Genomic DNA, 27,187 nt, shown 5'->3' on the forward strand with positions numbered 1-27,187 from the left:
TTCACTCTGGGCCTTCTTCAGAGTTGAAAATTTCCAAAGATCCTCCTATCTGGAATAGATTCTGCCTTCCATTACTCTTCAGTCCTTCCTTACACTTAACATCAGTCACCTTTCCCATGTGGAACTATACTTAATTATGGTCCTGTTGAATAAACAGATTTGGTGACTTTTAGGGTATCGCTCCAAATACCATTTCAAAATGGATGAGTTAATTCACAGCTCCACCAATAATACATTGGTATTCCTGAACTTGTGCAGATTCTCCAGATTTTCTCCCCTTTTGTCATCTTTACCAATCTGATGGATATGAAATGAAAGCTCAGAGTTATTTTAATTTTGCTATTAGTGACTTTTTTATATGACTATTTAATAGCTTAGATTTCTTCCTTTGAGACCTGCTTTGTTCATGTTCTTTGGCCATTTATCCAATAATCAGATTCTTAAACAGGAATAGTTTTTGTTCTTATTTACATCAATTCCCTTTCTATTATTGACCATGCATTTATTATAGAACTTTGCTGCAAAGATTTTTTCCCTTGTAACTCTCTCTTCTTGTTCCACATTAGGAATTTGGTAGAATACCATCTTATTCTACATAAAGAAAATATTTTGTGACCTTAGGATTATTTTTTCTATTATGTCATAGAATTCACTTGTCAATCTATCTTGTTCTGAGTGGGGAAAGGTGTATGTATTGAGAGGGGAGTGTTCAGTTTTTTTTCTGAAATGTTTTCTATTTCTTATTTCATTAATCTAGAAACTTCCACATTCATAGTATAACTGAAATACATACACACACACACACACACACACACACAAACACATATATATATATATGACACTATTAATCTCTGCTGTGTATAGCTTGCTTTTTGTTAGGAAAATACAATAAATTGAACATATAATTATTAAAAATTATCCTGCTTATCTGGATCCCTTATAGTCTTCTGTTTATGTGCATATTTTTAAAATGCTTCAATAATCTTTTGCTTTTATTTCTTTTTTCTTTGTCTCTTTCAATTCCATTTTCTATCTTGCTCAAAGAGGACATGGGTGTGAGTTGACCAAATTACTACTATCAAAAATAAAAAGGGTGAATGCCTCATCAGTGAAGATGAAATTAAAACAAATATTAGAAATTATTTTGTCCAATTATATGCCAATAAAACTGACAATATAAGTAAAATGGGTAGATATTTACAAAAATATAGATTGCCCAGATTAATTTAAAAAAGGAAATATGTTATTTAAATAACTCTATCTTAGAAAAAAAGTAATTGATTAAGTCATCAATGAACTCCTTAAGAAAAAATCCCCAGGACCAGATGGATTCGCAAATGAATTCTATCTAACCCTTAAGGAACAATTTAATCCCAATAGTACATAAACTATTTGAAAAAACAAGTAAAAGAGCTCTATCAAATTCCTTTTGTGATACAAATATGGTTTTGATACTTAAACGAGGGACAGCAATGACAGAGAAAGAAAATTATAAATCAATTTCCTTGATAAATATTGACAAAAATTTTAAAATAAAACATTAGTAAGGAGATTAAAGCAATATATCATAAAGATAATACACTATGACCAGGTGGGATTTATATCAAGAACTGAAGGACTGGTTTAATATTAGGAAAACTACCAGCATAATTAACTACATGAATGACAATAAAAACAAAAATTATTTGATTATATCTATCGATGCAGAAAAAGCTTTTGACAGAATATAACAATTACTACAAAAACACTAGAAAGCATAGGAATTAATGGATTCTTTCTTAAAATGACAAATAGTTTCAATCTAAAACCAACAGCAAGCATTATCTGTAATGGGGATAAACGTGAAGCCTTTTCAACAAGACCTTGCAATCGTGACCATAATCACAACTATTATTCAATATTGTCCTAGAAATGCTAGCTATAGTAGTAAGACACATACATTTTGACAATACATTAAAGAAATAAAAATAGTCAATGAAGAAACAAACTATCACTCTTTGCCATGCTGTGATGATATGCTTAGAGAATTATAGAAAGTCAGTTAAAAAAACTAGTTGAAATACTGAATAAATTCAGCAAAGTAGCAGGATATAAGATAAAACCATACAAAATGTCAGCATTACTATATGTTACCAATAAAAGCTAACGGGAAGAGATAGAAAAAGAAATTTCATTTAAAATAGCTATCGACAATATAAAGTTCTTGGGATATGCTTAGACAATCCCAGGGATTTATAATAACACAGTTACAAACACTTTTCACAAAATAAAAACAGATCTAAACAACTGGAGAAATAGTAATTGTTCATAAATAAGCTGAGCCAATATAATAAAAATGATAATTCTACCTGAGTCAATTTACTTATTTAGTGTCATACCAATCAAACTACTAAAGAATTGTTTTATAGAACTAGACAAAATAGTAGCAAAATTAATCTGAAAGAAGAAAAAAGTCAAAAATATCAAGAGAATCAATGGGGAAAATGTTAAGAAATGAAATCTAGCAGTTCCAGATTTCAAACCATTTTACAAAGCCACAATCATCAAAACAATCTGATACTATTATAGAAGCACTTTTTGTGATAGCAAAAAATTGAAAGTCCAATAATTGGGGTATATCTAAACAAATTGTAGTACATGAATATAATGGAATAATACTGTGCTGTAAGAAATGGTGAATATGATAAATAGAAAATAAAAGAAAATCTCCATGAATGCAGAATGAAGTAAGAACTAAGAAAACAGTGCACACAACAACTACAACAATATAAATAGAAAAAAACACATGCACATATACACAAAGTCAAAAGTGAATATTACAAAATTTATTATGAGATAATTCTCTGGGAGAGATTAAAAAGATATATTTGATATAATAAAATGATAGAAAAAGATACCAATGAAATTATTCTTTAAAAATCATGCTCTTTTGGACCTGTATGTGCCAAAATGTTTGTGGTAGCTCTTTTTGTTGTAGCTAGAAACTGGAAGTTGAATGGATGTCCATCAATTGGAGAATGGTTGGGTAAATTGTGGTATATGAAGGTTATGGAATATTATTGCTCTGTAAGAAATGACCAGCAGGAGGAATACAGAGAGGCTTGGAGAGACTTAAATCAACTGTTGCTGAGTGAAATGAGCAGAACCAGAAGATCGCCGTACACTTCAACAACAATACTGTATGAGGATGTATTCTGATGGAAGTGGATATCTTCAACATAAAGAAGGTCCAACTCACTTCCAGTTGATCAATAATGGACAGAAATAACTATACCCAGAGAAGGAACACTGGGAAGCGAATGTAAATTGTTAGCACTACTGTCTATCTACCCAGGTTACTTATACCTTCGGAAGCTAATACTTAATGTGCAACAAGAAAATGGTATTTACACACATATATTGTATCTAGGTTATATTGTAACACATGTAAAATGTATGGGATTACCTGCCATCGGGGGGAGGGAGTGGAGGGAGGGAGGGGATAATTTGGAAAAATGAATAAAAAAAAAATCATGCTCTTTTATCAATTTCATTACATTGAGGTGGGGAAATGGAAAATCCTAGTTACGTATGATGATATAACACATTCATCAATCACACTAGCTAATCCATCATCTACTGAATATTCTTATTCAAATATCCTTTGGGTCCATCATGTTGTGTTAACATATACTTTCTATTGAACTTAACATATACTCTCTAATTATTACCTTAATTATAGAATTCATGGTTTGAATTGTTGTGAGAGTCTAGGAAAATTATATATTTCTCAAAAGATCCTAGAATCAGGTAGAAGGGTCACAAATGGACAAAGGAAATTTTTAGCCGAAATGAAATTGAGATTATAGATCGTGACATGTGAATGTACCTTTTCTAGAAGATTCTTTTTCAACTTTTCATATTTGGAAGTAGCTTCCAATTTAGGATCCAACAGAGGTTCATTTGCTCTTCGCTTCTTCCATAAATTGGTATGCAAATACCAGGCTCCATAGTTGAATTTTACCCAGTCTGGTTTGTAAGGATTCTGTAGAAAAGAAAACAATTCCCAATAGCATTTAGGATACTCTGGTTAATTAATTACAGTGATTCAAAAAGTAAGTCCTTGGTTCCTTGATCAAATGCTGTTGATAAGACCAATATCATCATTGTGAGAACACTTAAATTAAGTTCCTGCCTTAATATTTCTGGGGGAAATTTTTCCATTGGTTTGCATTTATGTCACTAACCAAAATATTTCCTTAAGTAGATAATAGTTGTATGTTATTTTCAGAGCAGTTTAAATTTTACATGTAAGCAAACCTATAATCATATTCATTGCAAAAGATTCCACTGAGTACCTTAAAAACATTTCCATCCTGCTGTAAAACTTAAAGTAGCAACTAGAAATAATAAAAAAAACGATAAATCTCCTCCATGAGTCATTGTTGCCAACACTGGACTTACACAATATTCATTAATAGACAAGTATTTACTCAGCCTGGTACTATAAATGTCAAATCTTTTGCTTTTATTTGGGAAAGAGAGGGAACAAGAAGACCTTGTGCCAACTCTGAAGCATTAAGGAAAGAAAATTTGCTTCCTTTTATGTCAAGGGCTCTTAATCTGGGTCTATGAATTAAAAAAAATTTATCTGTATTTTAATACAATTGGTGTTCTTTGTAACCCTATGTATTATATCACATGCATTCAAAAGCATTATTCTGAGAAGAGAGCCATAACTGCCAAAGGGATCCAGAACAAAAAAAAAAAAAAAAAAAAAAAAAAAGAAAACTCCTGCTTTTTGTATATATGCATATTATTATAATAACTATCATTGTTATTGAAGCTCAAAAGAGAGTCTGACTCCAGGGCATTGCAGAAGACTATTTAATATATATATATGTGTGTGTGTGTGTGTGTGTGTGTGTGTGTGTGTAGCAGAACACTATTCCTACTAATCCAACCAACTTTTGTAAATAATGTTCTAGCTATAACAAAATTTTGCATTAATAGCTCTCTTCTGAATGTTGCCAAGTGGAGAAAAATATTTGTAGGAAATCAGGCAAGACATTATCTCACTTTAACAATATGGGTTGGAGTAGTTGCAATTGATCTTTTACAATATTATCAAAGGTCATCTGAAACCAAGCTATTTTATTACTTGCAATGAAGAAACACTAGAAGGATACTCAGTTCAAAGAGGACATCCCTTCTATTTGCTTTTATTTTAAATAGTTCTGGAAATTCTATTTATAAGTAAAGCAAGAGAAATTAAAGGTATAAACATAGACAAAAAGAAAAAATTATCCCTATTTCCCCATAACATGACCCCCATTGAATCAACAATGGAACTAGAGATAATTAATAACTTTAGTAAAATAGTGAGATACAAAATAGATTTTAAAAATTCATCAGCATTTTTCATAAAGAACAGAAAACTAAAAGGCAATATGATAAAAAGAAAAGTCCATGCATAATATAATAGAGTAGAAATTATTTTGAGGGGGGTATGAGCCAGACTACATAGTTGCTGAAGTATCTTCCAACACTAAAATTCTGTGATTTTGTGAAAATATCTAGGAGTTTAATTATAAAAATAACCTTTCTGGATTGTTCAGTTCTAAATATATACATATATATGCATGTATGTATGTATGTATATATGTAAAAGTTCTATCTTGTATTAATAAATATATATATGTATATATGCATATCTATATATATGTATGTATGTATATTCTAAAATGATTTTTTGTTTTTTAAAAGTGCTGTAGGCCTTTTAGTTTTATACAAATAATTACCAAACACTCTTTGCAAAAATAAAGGAAAATAAGTAATTGAAAAAGATATGCTGTGTTCATTGTTGAATCATGTCAATATAATAAGAATTATGCTACCTAAATTAATTTACAATTTTAGAGTCATACCAATTAAATTACCAAGAGCATACTTTACAGATCTAGAGAAAAGATTACACAATTTATTTATAGAAACAAAAGGTATTCCATGGGAAATAATGGGAAACAACAACAACAACAATGTAGGAATGAAGGGAACATTACCAAACTCAAATTTTATTTATTTTCTGGTCTGTATTCCTGAATTTTTTTCTTGCCATTTCTCAGAAATATCTTCATCCTGAAAGATCATTCCAATCTTGGAATTCATACACTGGAAATATCCTTTCATGTTGAAGCTTCTCTGATTGGACAGCTCCTCTCAGAAGGGAGGACACCCAGGACAGTCATTTCAAATTCTTCAAGTTGCCCTTTGAATTTTTTCTACCAAGCCCTCTCACCTCTTCACCATATATCTTTGCCCACTTCTTTTTCAATGTTTTTATGTTTCTCATCATTGGAAAGTAAGCTCTATGAAGGCAGGAATTGCCTTTCTCTTTTCTTGTATTTTTGTTCTCTAGTATTAGTACAAAGTGTTTAAGTGCTTGCTTAACTAATTGACAGATACTACAAAGTAGTAATCATCAAAACTATTGGTTCTAAAAAACATAAACTCCAGAAAAATAGAACATTGGAATATTTATTGTTAGATATATGACCTTAGCCACAAAGCCTATTGGCATAGAACTCTCTGTCTGTTGGTGAAGATCAGACCTCTGCACCTGTGTGAGAGATGGGGCAGAACTGGCAAAAGCAGGAGAGAGAAGAGTTCCAGGCTATTTGAGTTCCTTTGAGGTCCAGCTTCAGGAATGAAAATGGAAGATGTTAATCTCATTTCAGATTGCTGAAGAGAAAATAAAGACTGGGAAAAAGGCAAAATGAGAGGAGCTGGAAGTCCCCAGCCTGCTACATGAAAAACATCAGAGAATTTCCCTTTCCTCCAATGGGAGAGTTCCTTCACTCTGTCTTATCTGGTATATACCATTCTATATATGCTGATTTCTGTTTTGCCTTTGGATAAATACATATTTTTACCAGTTGTTATTGTATGTTCATTGTAGAAGTAGTATTTGAAGGAAAGGAAGTAAAGTCTTGGGTATAAAACTTGGAGCCCTCATTTCCCCATCAAAAGATTACCTTGAACCTGAAAATCATACCTAGTAGAATAATAATATTTAAGCAGTAGATATAATTCTAATTTGGTATCCCCCTTTTTTAAGTAGAGAAGAGCCAGGAAATTAATATATTCCTTGGAAAAGACAGATGGGGTGAAGAAGCTACAGATGTCTATTGAGCCACACAATAACATCCCATGCTCCATTTAGGGAATAGTCCTTAAGAACACAGGGGCTCTTTCCATACGAATATAACTTCTGATCTCTTATTTTGCAAGAAACTGTTTTTTTTTTTAATTTCTAGAGTATTGTTTTCTCTTCAGCAATCTGAGGTGGGTTTGGTATTATACTGCTTCTACCTTGAAAGTGGAAGCCAGAAAAGTCCCAGACCTTAAGAAATTGAAAAACCTCAAAAAACTTGAAGACATTTAAAAAGCCTAGAACTTTTCTCTTTCCACTCTCACCAGCTCTGCCCCATCTCTCATGCAGGTTCAGGGTATTGATATCTACCAATGAAAAGACAATGTCATACCAATGAGTTTTGGGGTTTGGGACATGGCTAGAACCAAGAACAAAAACTTCTGGGAAAACTGCAAAGAAGTCTGATATAGATTGATATAAACGTTCCAGCGTTTAAAAAAATTAGAAAAGAACAGGAATTAATTCTTGTATCTATAACTAAAAAGAAACTCTTAAGCAAGCAAGGGATAGGGTAGATCAAAAAAGATAATTTCAATTTATAAAATTTAAAAGCTTTTTCAAAAACAAAGTTAGTGCACGAATCAGAAAAGAAACTGTCTTGGAGGGAAGGAATCTTTGCCTTAAATGTTACTAATTAAGGTATATAATCACATATATTTATGGTCACACATAAAAGTATATAAAATATGTGAAAAATATAAAGGAAATTGATAGATATAGGAGCAAAATAATTCCCCATTAGATGTGCTCATAAGATATGAAGTCTTCAAAAGATCTGCAAATTCCAAACATCTTAAGAAAAGATGCTCTGAATTATTTATAAGAGAAATGCACATTAAAACAACTTGTACTCAGAAGATTGACAAAGACAAAAAAGGAGAAAGTCATTAATAGAGGTTGTATAGGGCTCATTGTTTCTGGAGCTTAACTATCCTGGAAAACAATTTGAAATTATGGAATAAAAGTCACTAAAATGTTCATGTCCTTTGTTCACATCCACTATTTAACACAAAAGCTACATCTAACAAAGATATCATATGAATTAAAGTAACCCCAGCAGCACATTTTGTAGTGGTAAAAAAGTGGAAATAAAATGTATGCCTATTGGATATGAAAAATGTAGGAATGGAAAGATGATTTGAAGAACAAGAAAAAAAAAAAAGGATAAAAATAGAAAGTACCTGGGGTTTGGAAGGTAAAAGAATGCACCTTTGGGGAGTTAAGCCATTTAGTTTTGCAGTTCCTTCCCTAGTTAAGTAGTTTTAATTAGTGAGTACAAACTTACCTAACTTGTTGTAATAGTGCACCCTATGCAATCATCAAATAAGGTATCTTGCAATCTGCCCTGGAATACTGTGCCTCCCCGCCCCTGCTTCCCATCTCTTGCTATGGAAATAGTCATCATTGGGACCAGAAAAGCACGACAGGAGATTACTTCTTGGTTCCACTTACTTGGATTTAAGTGAGGGAAGGCTGGGCAAGGTCACCTGCCTCACTTTCCCCTCTAGACCATCTGGGTCCAGTGACCAGATATAGATCAGAACGACTAGAGACAGCTGGGAATGCAATGGGAGATGTTGGCCCTTTTAAGCTAAGGTCTTCCACAAGTCTCAGCTTGACTGAGGTTGTATCTATTCAGTGATTAAAAAACAAGAATTAAACTATAAAGAGTAGACAGCTGTTCAAAGCTCAAGAAATTGCCAGGTCTGCTTTCCTCTGCTACTTGCACTTTTTTCTCCTGAAAGTTTCAGAATGGGATCTTACCTTTGTTCTCTTTGTTTTCCTTTCATGGTCAATCTCCTCCAAAGAATATCGCATTTCTTGCAGCCTTGTTAGCCCCACACCCTTCTTCAGGTCCAGTGGCACCTGATTCATTTCCATCAAATGGAGAACATTGTAGCTTTTTGGACATTCATAACTAGTTTCAAACAGTTTCATGACTGTAGCCACGTCCATCTTGTCATTCTCTCCCTAGTACATCAACATCATACGGTAAGCATTACTGTTAAACAATTGAAAAGCAAACAATTTCTTACTTTTTTTTTCTACAGTACTCTGGGATATTTTGGAGAGAACATGGAATTTGCTAAGAGAAGAGTTTCAATAATGGACAAGCAGTTATTGAGCATCTACCATAGTAGATAGTACCATAAAGTGAACAGCTAGATGGAGCAACAGATAGGTAGTATTGACCTTGGAGTAAGAAAAAACTGAGTTCCAATCTTTTCTCTGATATTTATTAGCTGTATGATTGAGTAACTCACTTAACTTCTGCCTGCTTCAGTTTCCTCATTTCTTTTATGGGGGTAATAATAGCATCTAGCTCCTAGGGTTGTTGTGAGGATCAAATGAGATATGTAAAGGGCTTTGCAATTCTTAAAGTGCTATCTAAGTATTTGTGACAAAAGCAAGAATTCTTGCCCTCAAAGAGCTTATATTCTACCTACATAACATATGGCTATATGTATACACATTTTGTGTGTGTATGTGTGTGTACACACACACACACACACACACACATACACACACACACACACTAAATACAAGTTAATGGCCTACAAATAGGGATGGAGAACAGTCAGGAAGTTCAAGAAAATCTTCATATTTCATCTAAACTGAGCCTTGAAGGAAGACAGGAAAAGAGAAGGGGGTACATTCCAGGCACGGAGACATAGTGTAAAGCCATGGGAGACAGAGTGTTGTGTAAGAGAAATTGAAGATAGGTCATTTTGCTCGATCCAGAAGTGTCCAGAGGGAAATAGTCTTAGAAAAGCACTTTAAGACTTTAAATACTAAATGTAAAACTTTAAATACCAAGCTGAGGAATCTGTATTTGATCCTAGATATAATAGGGAATCACTGAAGCTTATTGAGCAGGAAAATCTGGATTGCTACTTGTCAGTTCTTTAAATGATGCTTTAATGATGTGAAAGAAACATAGTAACCTGATCTTGGAGATCATAATGTATCTGGGGAAGTTTTCTGCTTTAACAAAAAATAATTTTAAAAAAACTCTCTTTTTATACAAAAGAAATTCTTAGCAGTGCTGGAAAATTGTTCTGATAAATCAAGGGGTGGTTCTTAAAAAGAAAACAAGAACTGGACTTGTGATTCCTGTACCAATAGCTTCTCTGCAACTTTTAATCTTAGAAAATTGGATCAGTAAGAGGTCAAATGATTTGCCAAAGGTCTGTGTCACTACCAGTCTGTGTCAGTGGGGCAGCAATCCCTGGTGCCTCTATCTGCCTATAATTCAGTAATTGGTTCAATGAATAAGACACTGCATTTCTGAATCATAAGGCAGATGAGACAACCCTATCCAGAAGTCAGTGACCAAAGTCCTTGGCATCAGCTTTACCATCTTGGCTGCCCTTCTCTGGATGCTTTCTTTCCTAAATTATGGCAAAAGAGATCTGAGAACAATATTGTCAATATGGTTTGACCTGGGCAGAATAAAACAGAAATGTCATCTCTCCATTCCTGGACAGCACATTCTCTTTCTGCATTCTGATTTCACTAATTTTTATATTGTTGCCTCATATTGAACTTCTAAACAATTAAAATACCCCGGTTGGTTGTTTTTTTTTTTTTTGTTTTTTTTTTTTTTGTGTTTTTTTTTTTTGCTAGACAAATTACTATGCATCCATTGTTCTCTATTTTGTACTTGGGAAGATAATGATCTGAACCCCAGTGTAAGACTTTATGCTCATATTAAAATTCCGGCTTTTTGGCTCCAGACTATCATTAAGGGCTCTAGCTCTCTCCTACTTTTGTGTCCTCTGCAAATTTGATGACTATGCCATCTATACCTTTATCTAAGTCATCATTAAAAATGTTAAGCAGCATTGCACCAAGCATACATCCTTGAGGTACATCACGAGATCATCTTCCAAACTGACATGGAACTACTCTTTGAGTACTTCCATCCAACTAATTTGATTCTACCTAATCATGCTGTTGTCTAATTCAGATCTCTCCATTTTTCTTCTCCCAAAAGAACAGCATGAGAAACTTTGTCAAATGAGACCTCACAATTTAAGTATATCAATAGCATTCTATCTGATTCATCAGTCTAGTAAGTCTGTTAAAAAAGGAAATGAGAATGACCTACTATTCTATATAGGTCTGTGGGAGACGTGGGGCTACCTGGAGGGGTGAGGTGCTTGGAAATCTAGCAAACTCTTAGTGCCATCCTCTTGAAAGATTAGTGTTACGGTTCTGAACAAAGAAGTGGTATCCCTTGAGGAAGTTGAGCTCCCCATAGGGATAGATTACTGTGGATACAGCAATGACCTAACCCTTTCTTTCATACAGGTTTGACTGGTTTTTCTCTGAAAGACTACAAATCTACCCCCACGATCTGATTAGTCTATGGGACTGTTAGTTGGCTTCCTGGTCATGTAAGGGCATAAAAGGCCCTTTGGGAGCTTTGGGAGTCAGGTCTCTTCAGACTTGGCAGGCAGACTTGAGCATTCCCACACTCTACCTAGCTGAACACATATTTCCATACAGAAGTAAGGGAGATTATGTCTCTCCAAGCTAAGAGCTAAATTTCCTTGAATAGTCTTTCTATGGTATGGTATGGTAAATACACTCCCTTTTGTTCAGTGACTTATGGGTGACTTATTTTGTTCCTGAGTTAGGTCAGGCTCCTAATTGCTGCTCAGATCACTAACAAGAATAAATGCCTCGCTTTCCATGTACATGTGTGCATTTTTCTTTCACCTCTCTTTCCCTTCCTCCCTCCCTTCCTCTACCCCTCCCTCTTTCTGTTTGTCTCTCTGTGTCTCTGTCTCTCATGTCCTCCTCTCTTCTTTTTTCTCTTTTCTCTCTCTATTTCTATCTCTCTGTGTCTCTATATCTCTGTCTCTCTGTCTCTCACCCTCCTTCTTTCTCCTTCCTTTTCTCTTTCCTCTGGTCTCTTTCTTTTCCTTTTCTCTGTCTCTCTGTCTTTCTCTCTGACATACAAACGGTATTTCTACTGTTTACAGACTTAAACATACAGTTCTTGTGCTTTAAAAAACTATCAGATTAAAAAAAGTCTATTCTTTATTGAATATTTTATTAGCCTGGGATCTTTCCTTTTTTGTGGAGACTAAAACATGAATCAGATTTTAATGCTTGTAGAAGAAATTCTGAGCAAAAATGATAATGACTGAGAACTTTAAACATGAACCTGTATACTCAGTGTCAAAGGAGGACCCAACACCAAAGAAAAATCAGAACCCTTGGTTTTGAGAATTTAAACTCAGAACTTCAGTTCTGGCCAATGAGTTACAAGAGTTATTTTCATAGGGCCCATATGTGTAAAAATGTTTGGAGCAGCTCTTTTTATAGAGGCAAAAAACTGGAAATAGAGTGGATGCTCATCAGTTGGGGAATGGCTCAATAAGTTATGGTATATGAATGTAATATAATATTATTATTTTATAAGAAACAATGAGCAGGCTGATTTCAGAAAAGCCTGGAAAGGTCTACATGAACTCATGCTGAGTGAAATGAACAGAACCAGGAGAACACTGTACACTAAAACAGCAAGATTATGTGATGATCAGATGTGATGGACTTGGCTTTTCTCAACATTTGAGTGATTCAAGACAATTCAGATAGATTTGGGATTGAAAATGTCACCCACATCCACAGAAATAAGTATGAAAACTGAAGGTGGATCAAAAAATAATATTTTCAGCTTTTTGTTTGTTTATTTTTTCTTTTTCATGGTTTTTTTTCCTTTTGGTCTGATTTTTCTCCCACAACATGACAAATACAGAAAATATATTTAACCTATATCAGATCGCTTGCTGTCTTGGAAAGGGAGAAATTAAAGAAGGGAGAGAGAAAAAATTAGAACACAGTTTTGCAAAAAAAAAAAAAAAATGCATGTTGGACTACTATCTTTACAGATATTTGAAAAAAATAAAATGCTATTAAAATTATTTTCATATACCTATCCTTATTTATTTTGAACATCATTGATGAGATGTTCTCCAACTGTAATTTAAATGACAAGAAAGCCCTCATAATGAAGGTGAAAGAACACTGGACTTAGTCTGAAAAAAGACTGGCAATCATATAGGCCTGTCACTTAAAACTTGTGAAATCCTGGTCAAATTCTTTTATCTGACCTTCAGTTTCCTCATTTATAATATGAAGGCACAGTGGATAGAACACCAGGCCTATCTCAAAATAGAGTCCTCAGACCAAACTCAGGAACATCTGAGTTTGAATGTCACCTTAGAAATTATCTGTCTGACACTTTCTGATCAAAGTCACTTAACTTCTCTGTTTCCTCAACTGTAAAATAATAGCACCAACCTCTTAGAGCTATTGTAAGGATAAAATTAGATAATACATGTAAAGTTTTATGTAAAACATTATAAAAATACTAATTATTATTATTATATTTGCACTACTTATCTCACTGAGTTGCTCTGAAGACAGCATTTTATAATTCTCAAAGAAATACAGAAACACAAATTCTGAATTAGCTGAATTGTTGTTATGAGAATATTTATTTGGTAGTTGTGGAGGGGTTATATTCTAAACCTAGTCATTTCCCTTAGATTTTGTCCCCAAAGTGATATATTCAATTTCTAAGTTGACCCTAATGAAGTAAGTTCTTGGGTAGCTGCCAACTTACAAAATCTGAAACCCAGTCACAGAATTCTTTAGCAGTACGTCGTATATGGTCTTCCAGTGATGGGTAGTAGCTGAATTCTTCTTCTTCTGCCTTTTCTTCCCCACGAAAGAACCTGTATGGATTCTTCACTGGTGGTGGCTTGGGACTAAGTAAAAGATGAACAAACAAAAACACAAAGCAAATGAGTGACAGGAAAGCCTTGGTGCTGACAGAGGAAGGTCTGAAGTGTAGCACCTCTCCCAAACTCTTCAAGGAAATCTTTCAATCACATTATTATTACTAAGGACAGATTTAATAGAAGTTAAGATAATAAGTCATTCTCAAACCAAGGGTTCTGATTTTTCTTTGGTGTTGGGTACTCCTTTGACACTCTACTAAAAAAGTGTTACAACAAATAATAATAAGTATAACAACAATAATAATAAAATAATTATACATAATAATATTGGTATCATTGAGTCATTTCAGTTGTGCCAATTCTTCCTGATCACATTTGGGGTTTTCTTAGCTGAGATGCTGGAGTAGTTTGTCACTTCCTTCTCTAGCTCATTTTGCAGATGAGGAAAGTGAGAGGGTTAAGTGACTTAACCAGAGTCATGCAGGTAGCAAGTATCTGATGCTAGATTTGAACACCAAAAGAGGAGTCCTCCTAATTCCAGCACCAGTACTATATCCATTATGCCCCATATAATAAATATATTATTATATATTATATATCATAAGTAATATTACATAATATAATAATAACATATATTATGTTATATTGCATAATAATAATGTATATTTTAATATACAAGATGATGCATAGTAGCATAAATTATGTTATATATAATTTTATATACATATAAGAAAAATGCATTCTTAAAACTAGGGGTTCTTAACCTTTCTTTAAGTACCCCTTTAGCACTCTGGTGAAAAATGTAACAATAATAAATGTTGTTATACATAGTAATTTGCTATTTTATATTTAAGGCATATATAATCAGATAACATAATATAACATGCTATACATTATACACAATAACATGATGTGTATCATAATACTACACAAAATAATAGATCATTACATATATGTATTTATATAATTTTACACGCACACAATAATGTGTTTTTAAAACCAGGAATTCTTAAATCTTTTATGTGTCATAGACTCCTCAGAATTATGTTTTTAAATACAGAAAACAAAATACATAGGATTATACAGGAAAACAATCAAATACCAACATATTAAAAAAAAAGTTCATAAACTCATGGGCAAAAACCCCCTGCTCTAAACATTTGATGGTTTATGATAGAAGCCAAAAGCAGAGAAATATCCCAATAATATTCATCTCCAGAATATTCATTACGAATATGAAATGTTATAATTAGAAGATTTTGTTTACTCATACAACCACACAAATAAGTTTAACTTTATGTGGTAATAATGGAAAAGAACAAGGCTGGGCATGATGGAGTTAAGTCACTGAAATCATAGACCTTTGAAATATGGAAGTTCAGCCCCAATCCACCATATCGACTGAATTGTTCACTTCTCCATCACCTCTTTGGGAGGCCTTTGGCTTTGAGTCCTTTCCATTTTTCTCAGTTACTCATCTATAAGAGAAGTGACCACTCAATTGACCTGGAGAGTGCTTTTTCTCTTTCATTAGAAAGGGATTTTATTTGGAGATATTTGCCTGCTTCTAATGTTCTAACTCTCACTACATGGCACTCTTATTAAATACAACTTGGAAATGAACCAACAAAATGTCTCACCATTGATCAAAGTGTCTCTGAGGATACCCAGCGCGATACTCACCCTTCCAATGGCAAACACTCACGCACTTTCAGCATGCCAGTCCAGGGTTTTCTGTCTAGCGCTCTGCCATCCTGACAGTAAGCCCATTCATCCTCCAAGCACTTCTTTGGATCAAGGATTTTCAGAACCTGGGCAAGGAGCTACAAAGACAAAGTATATACCTTCAATAAGATAAGAAGAAAAGATGGAATAAAATGAGCTCTACTTTTTGAAACAAAATATCTCTTCTACCTTGTGTTTACTACACCTTGTTGGTCAGTGACAATTACAAAATTAAATATGGAGATGATACAAGTTGGTCAAACCAAGTCTCTTTCCTCATAGTTGAAAGAAACACTGTTTCCAAACTTTGTTTTTTAAAATTTTATATAGCATTTTATTTTTCCAAATACATGCAAAGATAGTTTCCAAAATTCACCTTTGCAAAACTTTATGTTACAAGTTTTTCTTTCTCTCTCCTCCCTCCTCCCCAAGATAGCAAGCAATCTGATATAGGTTAAATGTTTCAAATATACTTTTAAAAACTGATTTCCCATTATTCGTCTTTCCCCCCACCATGAGCTCTACATACTAGTCAAACTGGCTTACTTCCTGTTGCCATATCAATAATCCATCTCACATCTTTGCAAGTCTGTCCCCTATATCTGGAATACTCTTATCTCCCTGCCAACATTCAGGTCCCTAATTCTCTTCCAGACTCAGTCAAGTAATTCTCCCTGATTCTCTTCAGGTGTTAGTGTTCTCTTCTGCTTAAAGAACAATAGAGGAAGTTTGAGTCATGTGGCAGCAGTCATGGGGCCCAAGAGGGAGAAAACCACCCAGTTGGCTGCCAAAGCCACTTTCTATGCTCCATGATCAGATGCAGCTCTTCCTGCCTCCTGAAGAAATGCCTGCTGATTGCTGAGCATCACACAGGATTTCTGGTCATCTAATTCTGTCTCAGACATACTATAAATTCATTTGATCTCATTTAATTATCTCATCCAGTAAATTGGGCAAGATGATTAAGCCAGAAACTTCAAGAATAGAGAAAATCAGTTATTAATGCTTTAATTTTTTTTCCTTTACTAATTCAACAACTATTTATTCAGGACTGGAAGCAAAGAAAAAGGAGCCTAGTATCTTTCCTCTCTTAATAGGAGTAACTTCATTTTAGAATTAGATTCCATTTGACATAGGGGAAGGAAAAGAGAATAAACATTTATGTACCATTTCATTTGATCCTCATAACAACCCTGAGATGTAGGTACTATCATTATTCCCATTCAAAGTTGAGAGGACAGAGGCAAACAGTGATTAAGTGACTAACTCAGGAACACATAGCAAGTAAGTTTTTGAAATTAGATTCCAGTTCAAGTCTTCTTGACTCCAGATTCAGTGATCTGTCTCCTACATTACCAGTTGTTTATGTTACTATTCTATTGTAATACAAATTACTGTGAATAATTACTATTACATGGTAATAGAAATTACTGAGAATAATTCATCACACAGTAATAGAAATGCTACTATAGCAAAAAGACAAGAAAAAGAAGGTAAAAGAATAAGTATAAGCAAATAAGGAACTGAATTATTTTTTTTTGTAGGTGATACAATGGTGAATTTTAAAGAATCAACCAAAAAATTAATTGAAACAACAATTTCAGAAAAATTGAAAAATAGAAAATAAATCACCAGGAAGAAACAAAACAGAAAAAAATTATAAATCAATTTCCCTAATGAATAATAATGAGAAAAAATTTAAAAATATTAACAAAGAGTTTATAGCAATTTATCATCAGAATATCACTGTGACCAGGTGGGAGTTATACTAGGAATGTAGGGCTGGTTAAATATAAGGAAAACTATCAGCATAATTGACCATATCAATAACAAAACCAAAAGAACTAATTTGATTATCTCAATAGACACAGAAAAATACAACACCCATTTTTATTAAAAATACTAGAGAGCACAGCAATAAATGGTGTTTTCCTTAAAATGATAAGTAGCATCTATCTAAAACCATCACCAAGCATTATCTGTAATGGGTACAAGCTACACCTTTTCCAATAAGATCAGGGGGTAAAACAAATATCATTACCATTATTCAATATTGTACTAGAAATGTTAGCCTTAGCAATAAGAGAAGAAAAAAATTGAAGAATTAGAATAAGCAGTGAGGAAGCAAAACTATTACTCTTTGCAGATGATATGATGGTATATTTTAAAAATCCTAGAAATGAACTAAAAAGTTAGTTGGAATAATTAACTTTAGCAAAATAGCAAGATAGAAACGAAATCCATATGAATCATCAACATTGCTATCTATATATTATTAACAAAGTCCAGCAGCAGGAGATAGAAAGAGAAATTCTATTTAAAATAACTGAAGACAATATAAACTATTTGGGAGTCTACCTTCCAAGACAAACTCAGGAACCATATGAACATAATTACAAAATGCTTTTCACACAAATAATGTCAGATCTAAATAACTGAAAAAATACCAAATGCTCATGGGTAAGTGAAACTACTAAAATAAAAATGACAATTCTACTTAAATTAATTTATTTATTCAATGCCATGCCAATCAAACTACCAAAATATCTTATAGAGCTAGAAAAAATGATAACAAAATTCATTTGGAAGAATAAAATGTCCAGAATAGCAAGGAAATTAGTGGGAAAAATTGCAAAGGAAGGTAACTTTGCCATATCAGATCTAAAAATATATTATATAGCACCAATAATCTAAACTATTTGACACTGGCTAAGAAATAGAATAGTGGACAACAGAATAGATTAGGTAGCAAACGACTATAGGAATCTTTGATAAATTCAGACTCCAGCTTCTGAGATAAGAACTCACTATTTGACAAAAACTGCTTGGAAAACTGGAAAATAGTATGGTGCAAACTAGGCATAAACCAACATTTCATACCATATGCCAAATTAAGATCAAAATGGGCACATGACTTAGACATAAAAGGTGAAATCATAATCAAATTAGAGGAAGTAGGAGTAGTTTATCTGTCAGATCTATAAAGAAGGTGAAAATTTGTGACCAAACAAGAGATAAAGAACATTAGGAAATGCAAAATCAATAATGTTTATTATATTACATTTAAAAGGGTTTACACAAAGAAAATCAATGCAACTAAGATTAGAAGAAAAGCAAAAAGCTGGGAAGTCATTTTTACAGCCAATATTTCTGATAAAGGCCTTGCTTCTCAAATGTATAGAGAACTGAGTCAAATTTCTTAATCAAAAGGATATAAATCATTCCCCAGTTGATAAATGACCAAAGAATATGAACTTATAATTTTTAGATGAATAAATTAAAGTCATTTACAGACATATAAAATTCTCTAAATCACTATTAACTAGAGAAATGAAAATTAAGAGAACTCTGAGATATTACTTCATACTTCTCAGATTGGCTAAGATGACAGGAAAAGATAATGATAAGTGTTGACAGGGATGTGAGAACACCGGGACACAAATACATTGGAAATTTGACCTAATCCAGCCATTGTGGAGAGCAATTTGAAACTATGCCTAAAAGGCTATAAAACTGTGCATACCCTTTGATCCAACAGTGCTACTACTGGATCTGGATGCCAAAGAGAACATAAAAGAGGAGCACATGTGTAAAAATATTTGTAGCAGCTCTTTTTGTAGTGGCAAGGAATTAGAAATTGAGTGAATGCCCATCAATTGGGGAATGGCTGAATTGATTATGGTATATGAATATAATAATAATAATAACAATAATAATAATAATATTGCTTTATAAGAAATGATGGGCAAGATAATTTCAGAAAAGCCTGGAAAAACTGACATGAACTGATCCTAAGTGATGTGAACAGAACCAGGAAAACAGGAAATTCAAGAGAACCAACAACTAACAAGATTATGAGCAGCTTAAACAAAGTAGCAGGATACAAACTATTAATACTTTAATGGATTTATAATTTCATAGATGTGGAGCCTTGCCTCCATCAATATAGAACACAACTAATCAATGCTTTCTTGTCCTATGTGGTTTTCCCTCATATTCTTCCATATATCCTTCATAAGGTATTCAATCAGTACGCTAGATGGGGTTCTTGTGAGGACCAATTGACACAATAGTAGAAAAATACCATTTGAACAATAACAAAATATATCAAATACCTGGAAGCTAATTTCTGATATGCCATGTTGAATTCATCTTTTGTGGATTTCATTTTTGGAACCATTCTAGAGTTTTTGGTTTTAGTCTGTATCTCAGGAATTTTCAGGATTCTGTCATATCAGGCATTATTGATTCTCATTCCATTATATTATATATTAAGAGAACTTTATATACTCTTTATATACTTTATATACTCTTTATATACTCTTTGTACTTCAGTTTTTAACCTTGCATATTTGGCTTTTATTTACATTTTTTTAATGTTGATTTCTTTCCTACTTTTCTAAGAATGGAGCCTTTTCTCTCTTTTTTTTTTTTTGCTGGGCTTCTAAATTTATTTGCATTTGCATCTTCTGTGGCTAATCTATTTCATTAATCAAATCTCCTCTTTTTTAGTTTTTGAAAATTTATTAATTTAATATTTTCCCCAACTAGGTTTAAAATATATTTTACATTTGTTTTTAAAATTTTGAGTTCAATTCTCTCCCTTATCCCTACTTTTAATTCCTATTAAGAAATCACATGTGAAGTTATGCAAAATATTTCCGTAAAAAAATCATGTTGTGAAAGAAAACATTGCTCTTCCACTCTAAAAAAATTTTTTTTCAAGAAAAATAGAGACAGAAACAGGGAGAAAGAGACAGAGACAGAGAGAGAAAGAATGCTTCATTCTATATTTAGACACAATCATCTTCTCTAGGTATGAATAGGATTTTTCATCAGAAGTCCATCAGAGTAGTCGTGGATCATTGTACTGCTGAGAATAGCAAAGTCATTTATAGCTGCTCATTCCAGAACATTGTTTTTATTTTGTATATAACACATTTCACTTTGCTTGAGGTCATGAAGGACATTCCAGGTTTTTTTCTGAGAGCATTCTGCCATAATATCCCATAGAGCAATAATATTTCATGACAAGCACATACCACAACTTATTCAGCCAATCTCCAGTTAATGGGCATCCCATTTTTGGCCCTGAGAAGAGAGCTGCTACAAATATTTTTGTATACATAGGTTCTTTTCCTTTTTAAAAAATCTCTTCTAATATTCATGCTTAGTAGTGATATTATTAGGTCAAAGGATATGGATCAATTTATAGCCCTTTGGGAACAGATCATATCTTTTGATCATTTATCAATTGGCGCATGGCTCTTACTTTTTATAAATTTGACTCAGTTCCCTCTATGTTTGATAATTAGGGCCTTATCAGAGAAACTTAGTTCAATTTTTTTTTCTTTTTTACCAATTACTATCACTCTCTGTATTTTTCCCCATTTATTCTATTCTCTTTTCACCCTGTCTTTCCTCAAAAGTTTTTTGTTGCTAATCACTCTCTCCCCCAATATGTCCTCTCTTTTATCACCTTCTCCCCTTCCCATATGCCATTATCCTCTTATTTTTCTTCAGGGTAAGATATATTTCTTTGAGTCAATTCTGATAAGAGTAAGGCTTGCTCACTCACTCTCTCCTCCTCCCCTTCCTCTCCACTATAAAAACTTTTTCTTACCTTTTTAATGGCAGATAATTTACACTATTCCATTTCTCCCTTTCCTTTTCTTCCAGTAAATTTCTCTCTCATCCCTTAATTTCATCATTTTTTAAAGATATTGTCCCTTCATATATTCAACTCAGACCTGTGCTGTGTGTGTGTGTTTGTGTGTGTGTGTGTATACCCCTTCAAATTGCCACAATAATGAGAAAGTTCTAATGAGTTACAAATATCATGCTCCCATGGAGGAATGTAAACAGATTAACATTATTAATTCCCTTATGATATCACTTTATTGATTATATCCTTATGCTGTTCCTGAGTGCTGTATTTGAAAATTAGATTTTCCATTCATTATTTTCATGTAGTTCTATAAGTTTTAAATTCTCTCTCCTGGATCCATATTCCAGGTCAGTTTTTCCAAAGAGATATTTCACATCATTTTCTATTTTTTCATTCTTTTGGTTTTGTTGCTTTCTTGATTTTTCTCATAGTCATTAACTTTCATTTGCTCAATTCTAATTTTTAAGGAATTGTTTTTCTCAGTGAGCTTTTGTACTTCCTTTCCCAATTGGCCAATTTTGCTTTGAAAGGCATTATTTTCCTCATTAGCTTTTTGTATTTCCTTTTATACCCCTCTCAATTCTTTTCTTAAATTTTCTTCTTCCTCTCTTAATTTTCAAAATCCCTTTTGAGTTCCTTCATGGCTTGAGATCAATTCTTATTTTTCTTGGAAGCTTTGAATGAAGAAGCTTTGACTTTGCTATGTTTTTATGACAGTGCATTTGGATATTCCTTGTATAATAGTAACTTTGTACCATCAGAAATTTTTTCTATTGTTGTCTGTATTAAACTTTTCATTCATAAAGAATTTTACATTATTGGAGTTTCTTCTGTCTTTTGCTATTGTAAGTATCCTATACTTGGTGTTTAATTCCTTACTGGAGTCTTTAAAGGGTTGACAAGGTTTAGAAAAAATTATTTTCTTTTTTGCTGATTACATGGCATAGTTATGAACTTTTAAAAAATTTTGTTGATACATTTTGCTTTTCCATCATTTACATCTTCCCTATGTACTTCCTTCTAACTCCATCCCAGAGAATTATACAGTAAAAGGATTTTTTGTAAAAAGGTGAAAAATTCAGCAAAAGCAATCAACATATCTCAAAATTTTTGATACATATACAATGTCCCATAGTATGGATAGCAAACCTATATAAAGGAATAGAAGGCAGTGCCTTCTTCTATCTGTTATTTGGAACTCAGGCTGCTTTTTTTTTTTTTTTTTTTTTTTTTGGTTTGTTTGGATTTTATAATTGAACAACATTCTGTTTCAATTTTTTTGTGATTATTGTTCTTTTCATTTCCATTGTTAAAGTGGATTATGTTGTGGATATTGTTTTCTTGCCTCTGTTTATTTCACTCTTTATCATGTAGCTATTTCCATCCTCTGTATTTATCACATGCATCATTTCTCATAGAACAGTATTATTGTTACGTTCTTGTAACACGATTTGTTTCACTCTTCACCAAAGGATAGCCATCTATGTTGCTTTCACTTCCTTGTTTGTTGTAAATCTTTTCATATATTTAGTATTGAAGATTTTCTTTTTGTCAGTAGGTTCCATATGATATATGCCTACTAGTAGACTCTGTGGATCAATGAATATGGACATTTTTCTTTTTTTTATTTGCATACTTCCAAGTTGTTTTCTAGAATGCTTGTACCACTTCACAGCTTCAATAACATTGTTCCTGTTTCTTCACAACCAAACCAACACTTACCATTATCTCTTTGTCATCTTTGCTAGTTTGGTAAGTTAAAAGTAAAACTTCAATATCATTTTGATTTATAGCTTTCTCATTGTTAGTGATTTGGAACATTTTTCAAAGGGTTATTATTTATTTTCAAATTTGTTTATGATACAATCTGTAATATTCCTATAAAATATCCATTTTGATTTTGTTATAGAATATCATATAAAATGATGATCTGAGTCTAATTTCTTCCAAACAACCTTTCAATTTTCCTAGAAATTCTCATCAAAGAATGACATTACTGGCTAATTAATGTTTTGGTGACCATTTTTCTAGTAAGTTGGAAGCAACATTGAAGGGTAGTTGACCATCTGTTGGTGCATGTGGAGAAAAGCAAATTTGGCCATATTATGTGTAGGTATCAATGGTGTGGAGAAGTTTAGTAAACAAATCTTTGAAGTCAACTTTAGGTTTTTGTCTCTTTAGAACACATGATCTCTATACAAGCAAAAATCATTGATCTAAAATATGCAGAGATAATTTAAGGATTATAGGTCTCCCAAAAGAAAAACAAACCTAAAAACTAAAACACTAGAAATAAGACAGGAAAATTTCCAGAACTTCTGCAGAAAATAAAGTACTCTTCAAAAGAATCCATAGATCACCTTTGGGGAAAAAAATCTAAATCTTATACATTAAACTCCCAGACATAGAGTTCTTAGATTTTAATAGTCCTAATGACAAAGAACTGTTTCTGTGGATATCCAGGAAAATTTTCAAATAAAAAGGAAAGCAAATTCAAATAGCATTAGATTATTCTGCACCTACTAGAAACCACGGGAAATGTGGAATAATTCAAAAAAGAAAATCAAAGCTCAAGATGCAATCTCAAATGACATATCCTGCAATTCTGAACCTAATCATCAATGAAACAAAAATCATTCAATAAGAGAGGCAGTTGACACATTCCTGAAAAATGTCCCCTAAAACAAAAACAAAAATGAGCAGATGATTTAGTTTACAAATACCCCTAAACCATAGAAATACAAGAAAAGTAAATTGAATTATCAAGGTTAAAAGAAGAAATGAAATAAATTGTCCATCTCTACTATTTTTTAAAACCAAAAGAGAAAGACTAAATTATTGGTTTAAAAATAACAAGAGAGAGACCATTAAGGTTAAAAAAAAAAGGCTTACAAGTTTATTAAAGCAGAATTTTTAAAAATAGAAGAAGACAACTAGCAGGAACAGGTTTGAAAAATGATTTTTATCAGACCTTATATCTCATAATTCCTTCAACTGGTAAAACAATGTGTTTTGTGGAATTAAATTATAGAATAGGCAACTAGATGGCACAGTGAATAAAGGACTGAATTTAGAGTCAGGAAGACTCATCTTCCTGAGTTCAAGTCCAGCCTCAATCATTTACTAGCTGTGTGATCCTAGTTAACTCATTTAATTCTATTTGCCTTAGTGCCCTCATCTGTAAAATGAGCTGGAGAAAGAATGGTAAACCACTCCAGAATCCTAATCCCACTCCTAATCCTAAATCCCACTCCAAGAAAACCCCAAATGGGTTCTCAAAGATTTGGATGTGATTGAAATAACTGAACAACAAGAAAAATTGCAGAAAAGGAGGGTGCATAAGTGGAAATTGAAGAAGATAAAAGGGAATGTGTGGTATATGATAATTAAATCCATGGGTGAATAATATCAAAGATGAACTTCTATAGTCTCTCAGCCAAAAAAAAAACATGCTACAGGAGAATGTGAAAGATTACATAAGAATAAGATTGAAACAGGGAAAATCCAGTGATGATCAGTCTGGGGAGCTGGGAATAATGGTATACTCCTGTAATTCCTGTTAATGTGGAGATTGAAGCCGATAGATCTCTTGAATTTATGAGTTCTGCCACAGGCAATGCCAGTTGAAGTCTCCACACTGTTTGGTATAAATATGGTGAGTCCCAAACCAGCTTGCCTGAGGAGAGGCAAACTGGACACATCAGAAGTAGAGCAAATCAAAGGTTTATATACCAATCAGTAGAGGGATTGGGCTCCATTATATATTAAGCTTGAGAGAGAGATAGAAGTCTATTAATTTTTTTTTTGCTCCAGTTTGAAGATAGAAGTAGTATGTTTGAAATGGGAAATATAGACTGAAATGGATCTAATCTTGGGAGATTTTGGTTCACAAAGATACTACTTTCTCGGAGAGAGGGTTGTTTACCCACAGACAACAGCTTGATCCAGGAAAAGAGAAATTTGAGCTCTGGGAGCCAACTGGCGAACAGAAGAGAGGAAGGACATGTGTCCAAAGAGAAGATTACATTGCAAATGAGAAAGAAAAGAGGGTAGAAAATGGAACTGGACCACATAATTTGGGACACAGGATAATTTTGACTATGGGACATAATTCTCTTTTTATTACTCCATGCAAATTGATGCTTCTAAGGATGAGACAAAACAAGAAAACAGAAGAATCAACAAGTTCTGTAATAGAAATAATGTGGAAATTGGTAAAAGAAGGAGCTCAAACTTGTCATCTCAAAAGTTTTAATTCCATGAAGAACTCAAAAAAAATCAAAAAAGGATAAATAAGTATATGGATCATAAATCAAATAATAACAAGGCAATTGTGATGGAAAGAGCCATCCACATCCAGAGAAAGAACTATGAAGACTGAATGTGGATCAAAACATTAGTATTTTCATCTTTGTTGTTGTTATGTATTGATTTTCCTTTTTTTCTTTTTTCATTTTTCCCCTTTTGATCAAATTTTTTTCATAGCATGACACATACAGAAATATCTTTAGAATAATTGCACATGTTTAACCTGTATTCTATGGCTTGCTATCTAGGAGAGGGGAGGGAAAGTAAGGGAGAAAAATCTAGAACACAACGCTAAGATGAATGTTGAAAACTATCTTTGCATGTATTTGGAAAAATAAAAAGTTATTTTTAAAAGAAAAAATTAAAGAATAAGAATTTAGAATAGAAAGAATTGGAAGTAAATTAATAAAGAAAATAAGATAAATTCTCCTTAGAAAAAGGAGCAGGAAAAGAAAATAAAACTGAATGAAATTTGTTAAGAGAGGAGAAGAAGTAGAAATCTGAATTAAATACTTAAATGACAAAACAAAAGAATAAAGGCATAAGGAAAAGAATTAAATACTTAAATGGAATAAAGAAAAAATAATAATAATGTAAACTACAAAGCTAGTGGAAAGATCAACAAACAAGGCCTGTGAGAAGAGAATCAGGGAAATCTTTGATTAAGCAAAACTAATAATAGTTACTTGTTTACTCTACACTTGTATAAATTCAAGTTCTTCATTCTGTAAAATGTTTGTTGAAAAAAAGAACAATTTAAATAGCTGGAGGAATATGCAGTGTTTATGGCTAGATGATATTACATTTAATAAAGATAAGAATAGTCCTCAAGGTACAGATTTAATGCTATACTAATCAAACTACAAAAAAAGATATTTTTTCAGAGTTAGAAAAAATAATAAAATTAATTTGGAGGAACAAAGGCTATAGTATTTCAAGGAAAACAGTGAAAAAAGCAGAAATAAAGAAGAAAATGGAACTTCTAGATTTCAAATTATATTATAAAGTAGTAGTCATTAAAAATCACTTAGTATTGGCTAAAAAAGAGAAAATAGTAAATAGAATTGACTAGATAAGGAAGAATCAGAAATAGTTGAACTCAAAAACTCTTATATAAAACTGAAAACATGTTATCTAGAAAAGAGTTCTGTATTTAATGAGAACTTATAGACAAACTGGAAAGTAATCTAGTAGAAATTTGACTTAGATCAATATCTTATACTATATTCCACATTAAATTCAAATAGTTACATGACATGAATATTAAAGATCATAACATAAAAATTAGATAAAAAGCATATATATTTCAAAGCTATGGATATGTAGTGAAATCTTAACTAAAATGGATATGCAATGAAATCTTAACTAAAATTTAGGGTAACTTCAAAAAATAAACTAAGGTTTTTGCACAAGTTAAAAAAAGCTAAGATAACAAGGGATCATCAACTTGAAGAAAATGCCAAATATTTCTCATAAGCATTTGATATACAAGATAAAAAGACTAATAACAGAAATATAGATGACCAAAAACTATTC

General features: G+C 32.5%; 1 protein-coding gene across 2 annotated transcripts in view; it reads right to left on the reverse strand.

The window, feature by feature from the left end:
* The window catches only part of FAM47E (family with sequence similarity 47 member E), a 53,338-nt gene that overhangs the window by 15,577 nt on the left and 10,574 nt on the right, over positions 1-27,187 (reverse strand). For both annotated transcript variants that reach the window (XM_074275680.1, XM_074275681.1), the window contains 4 exons: positions 15,634-15,773; positions 13,833-13,977; positions 8,957-9,163; positions 3,869-4,024 (listed from right to left, as the gene is read on the reverse strand). In XM_074275680.1, the coding sequence (XP_074131781.1) occupies positions 3,869-4,024; positions 8,957-9,163; positions 13,833-13,977; positions 15,634-15,773 (648 nt within the window). The remainder of the gene's footprint in view (positions 1-3,868; positions 4,025-8,956; positions 9,164-13,832; positions 13,978-15,633; positions 15,774-27,187) is intronic.

Source organism: Sminthopsis crassicaudata, chromosome 6 (genome assembly GCF_048593235.1).
Source record: "Sminthopsis crassicaudata isolate SCR6 chromosome 6, ASM4859323v1, whole genome shotgun sequence".
Taxonomy (NCBI): domain Eukaryota; kingdom Metazoa; phylum Chordata; class Mammalia; order Dasyuromorphia; family Dasyuridae; genus Sminthopsis; species Sminthopsis crassicaudata.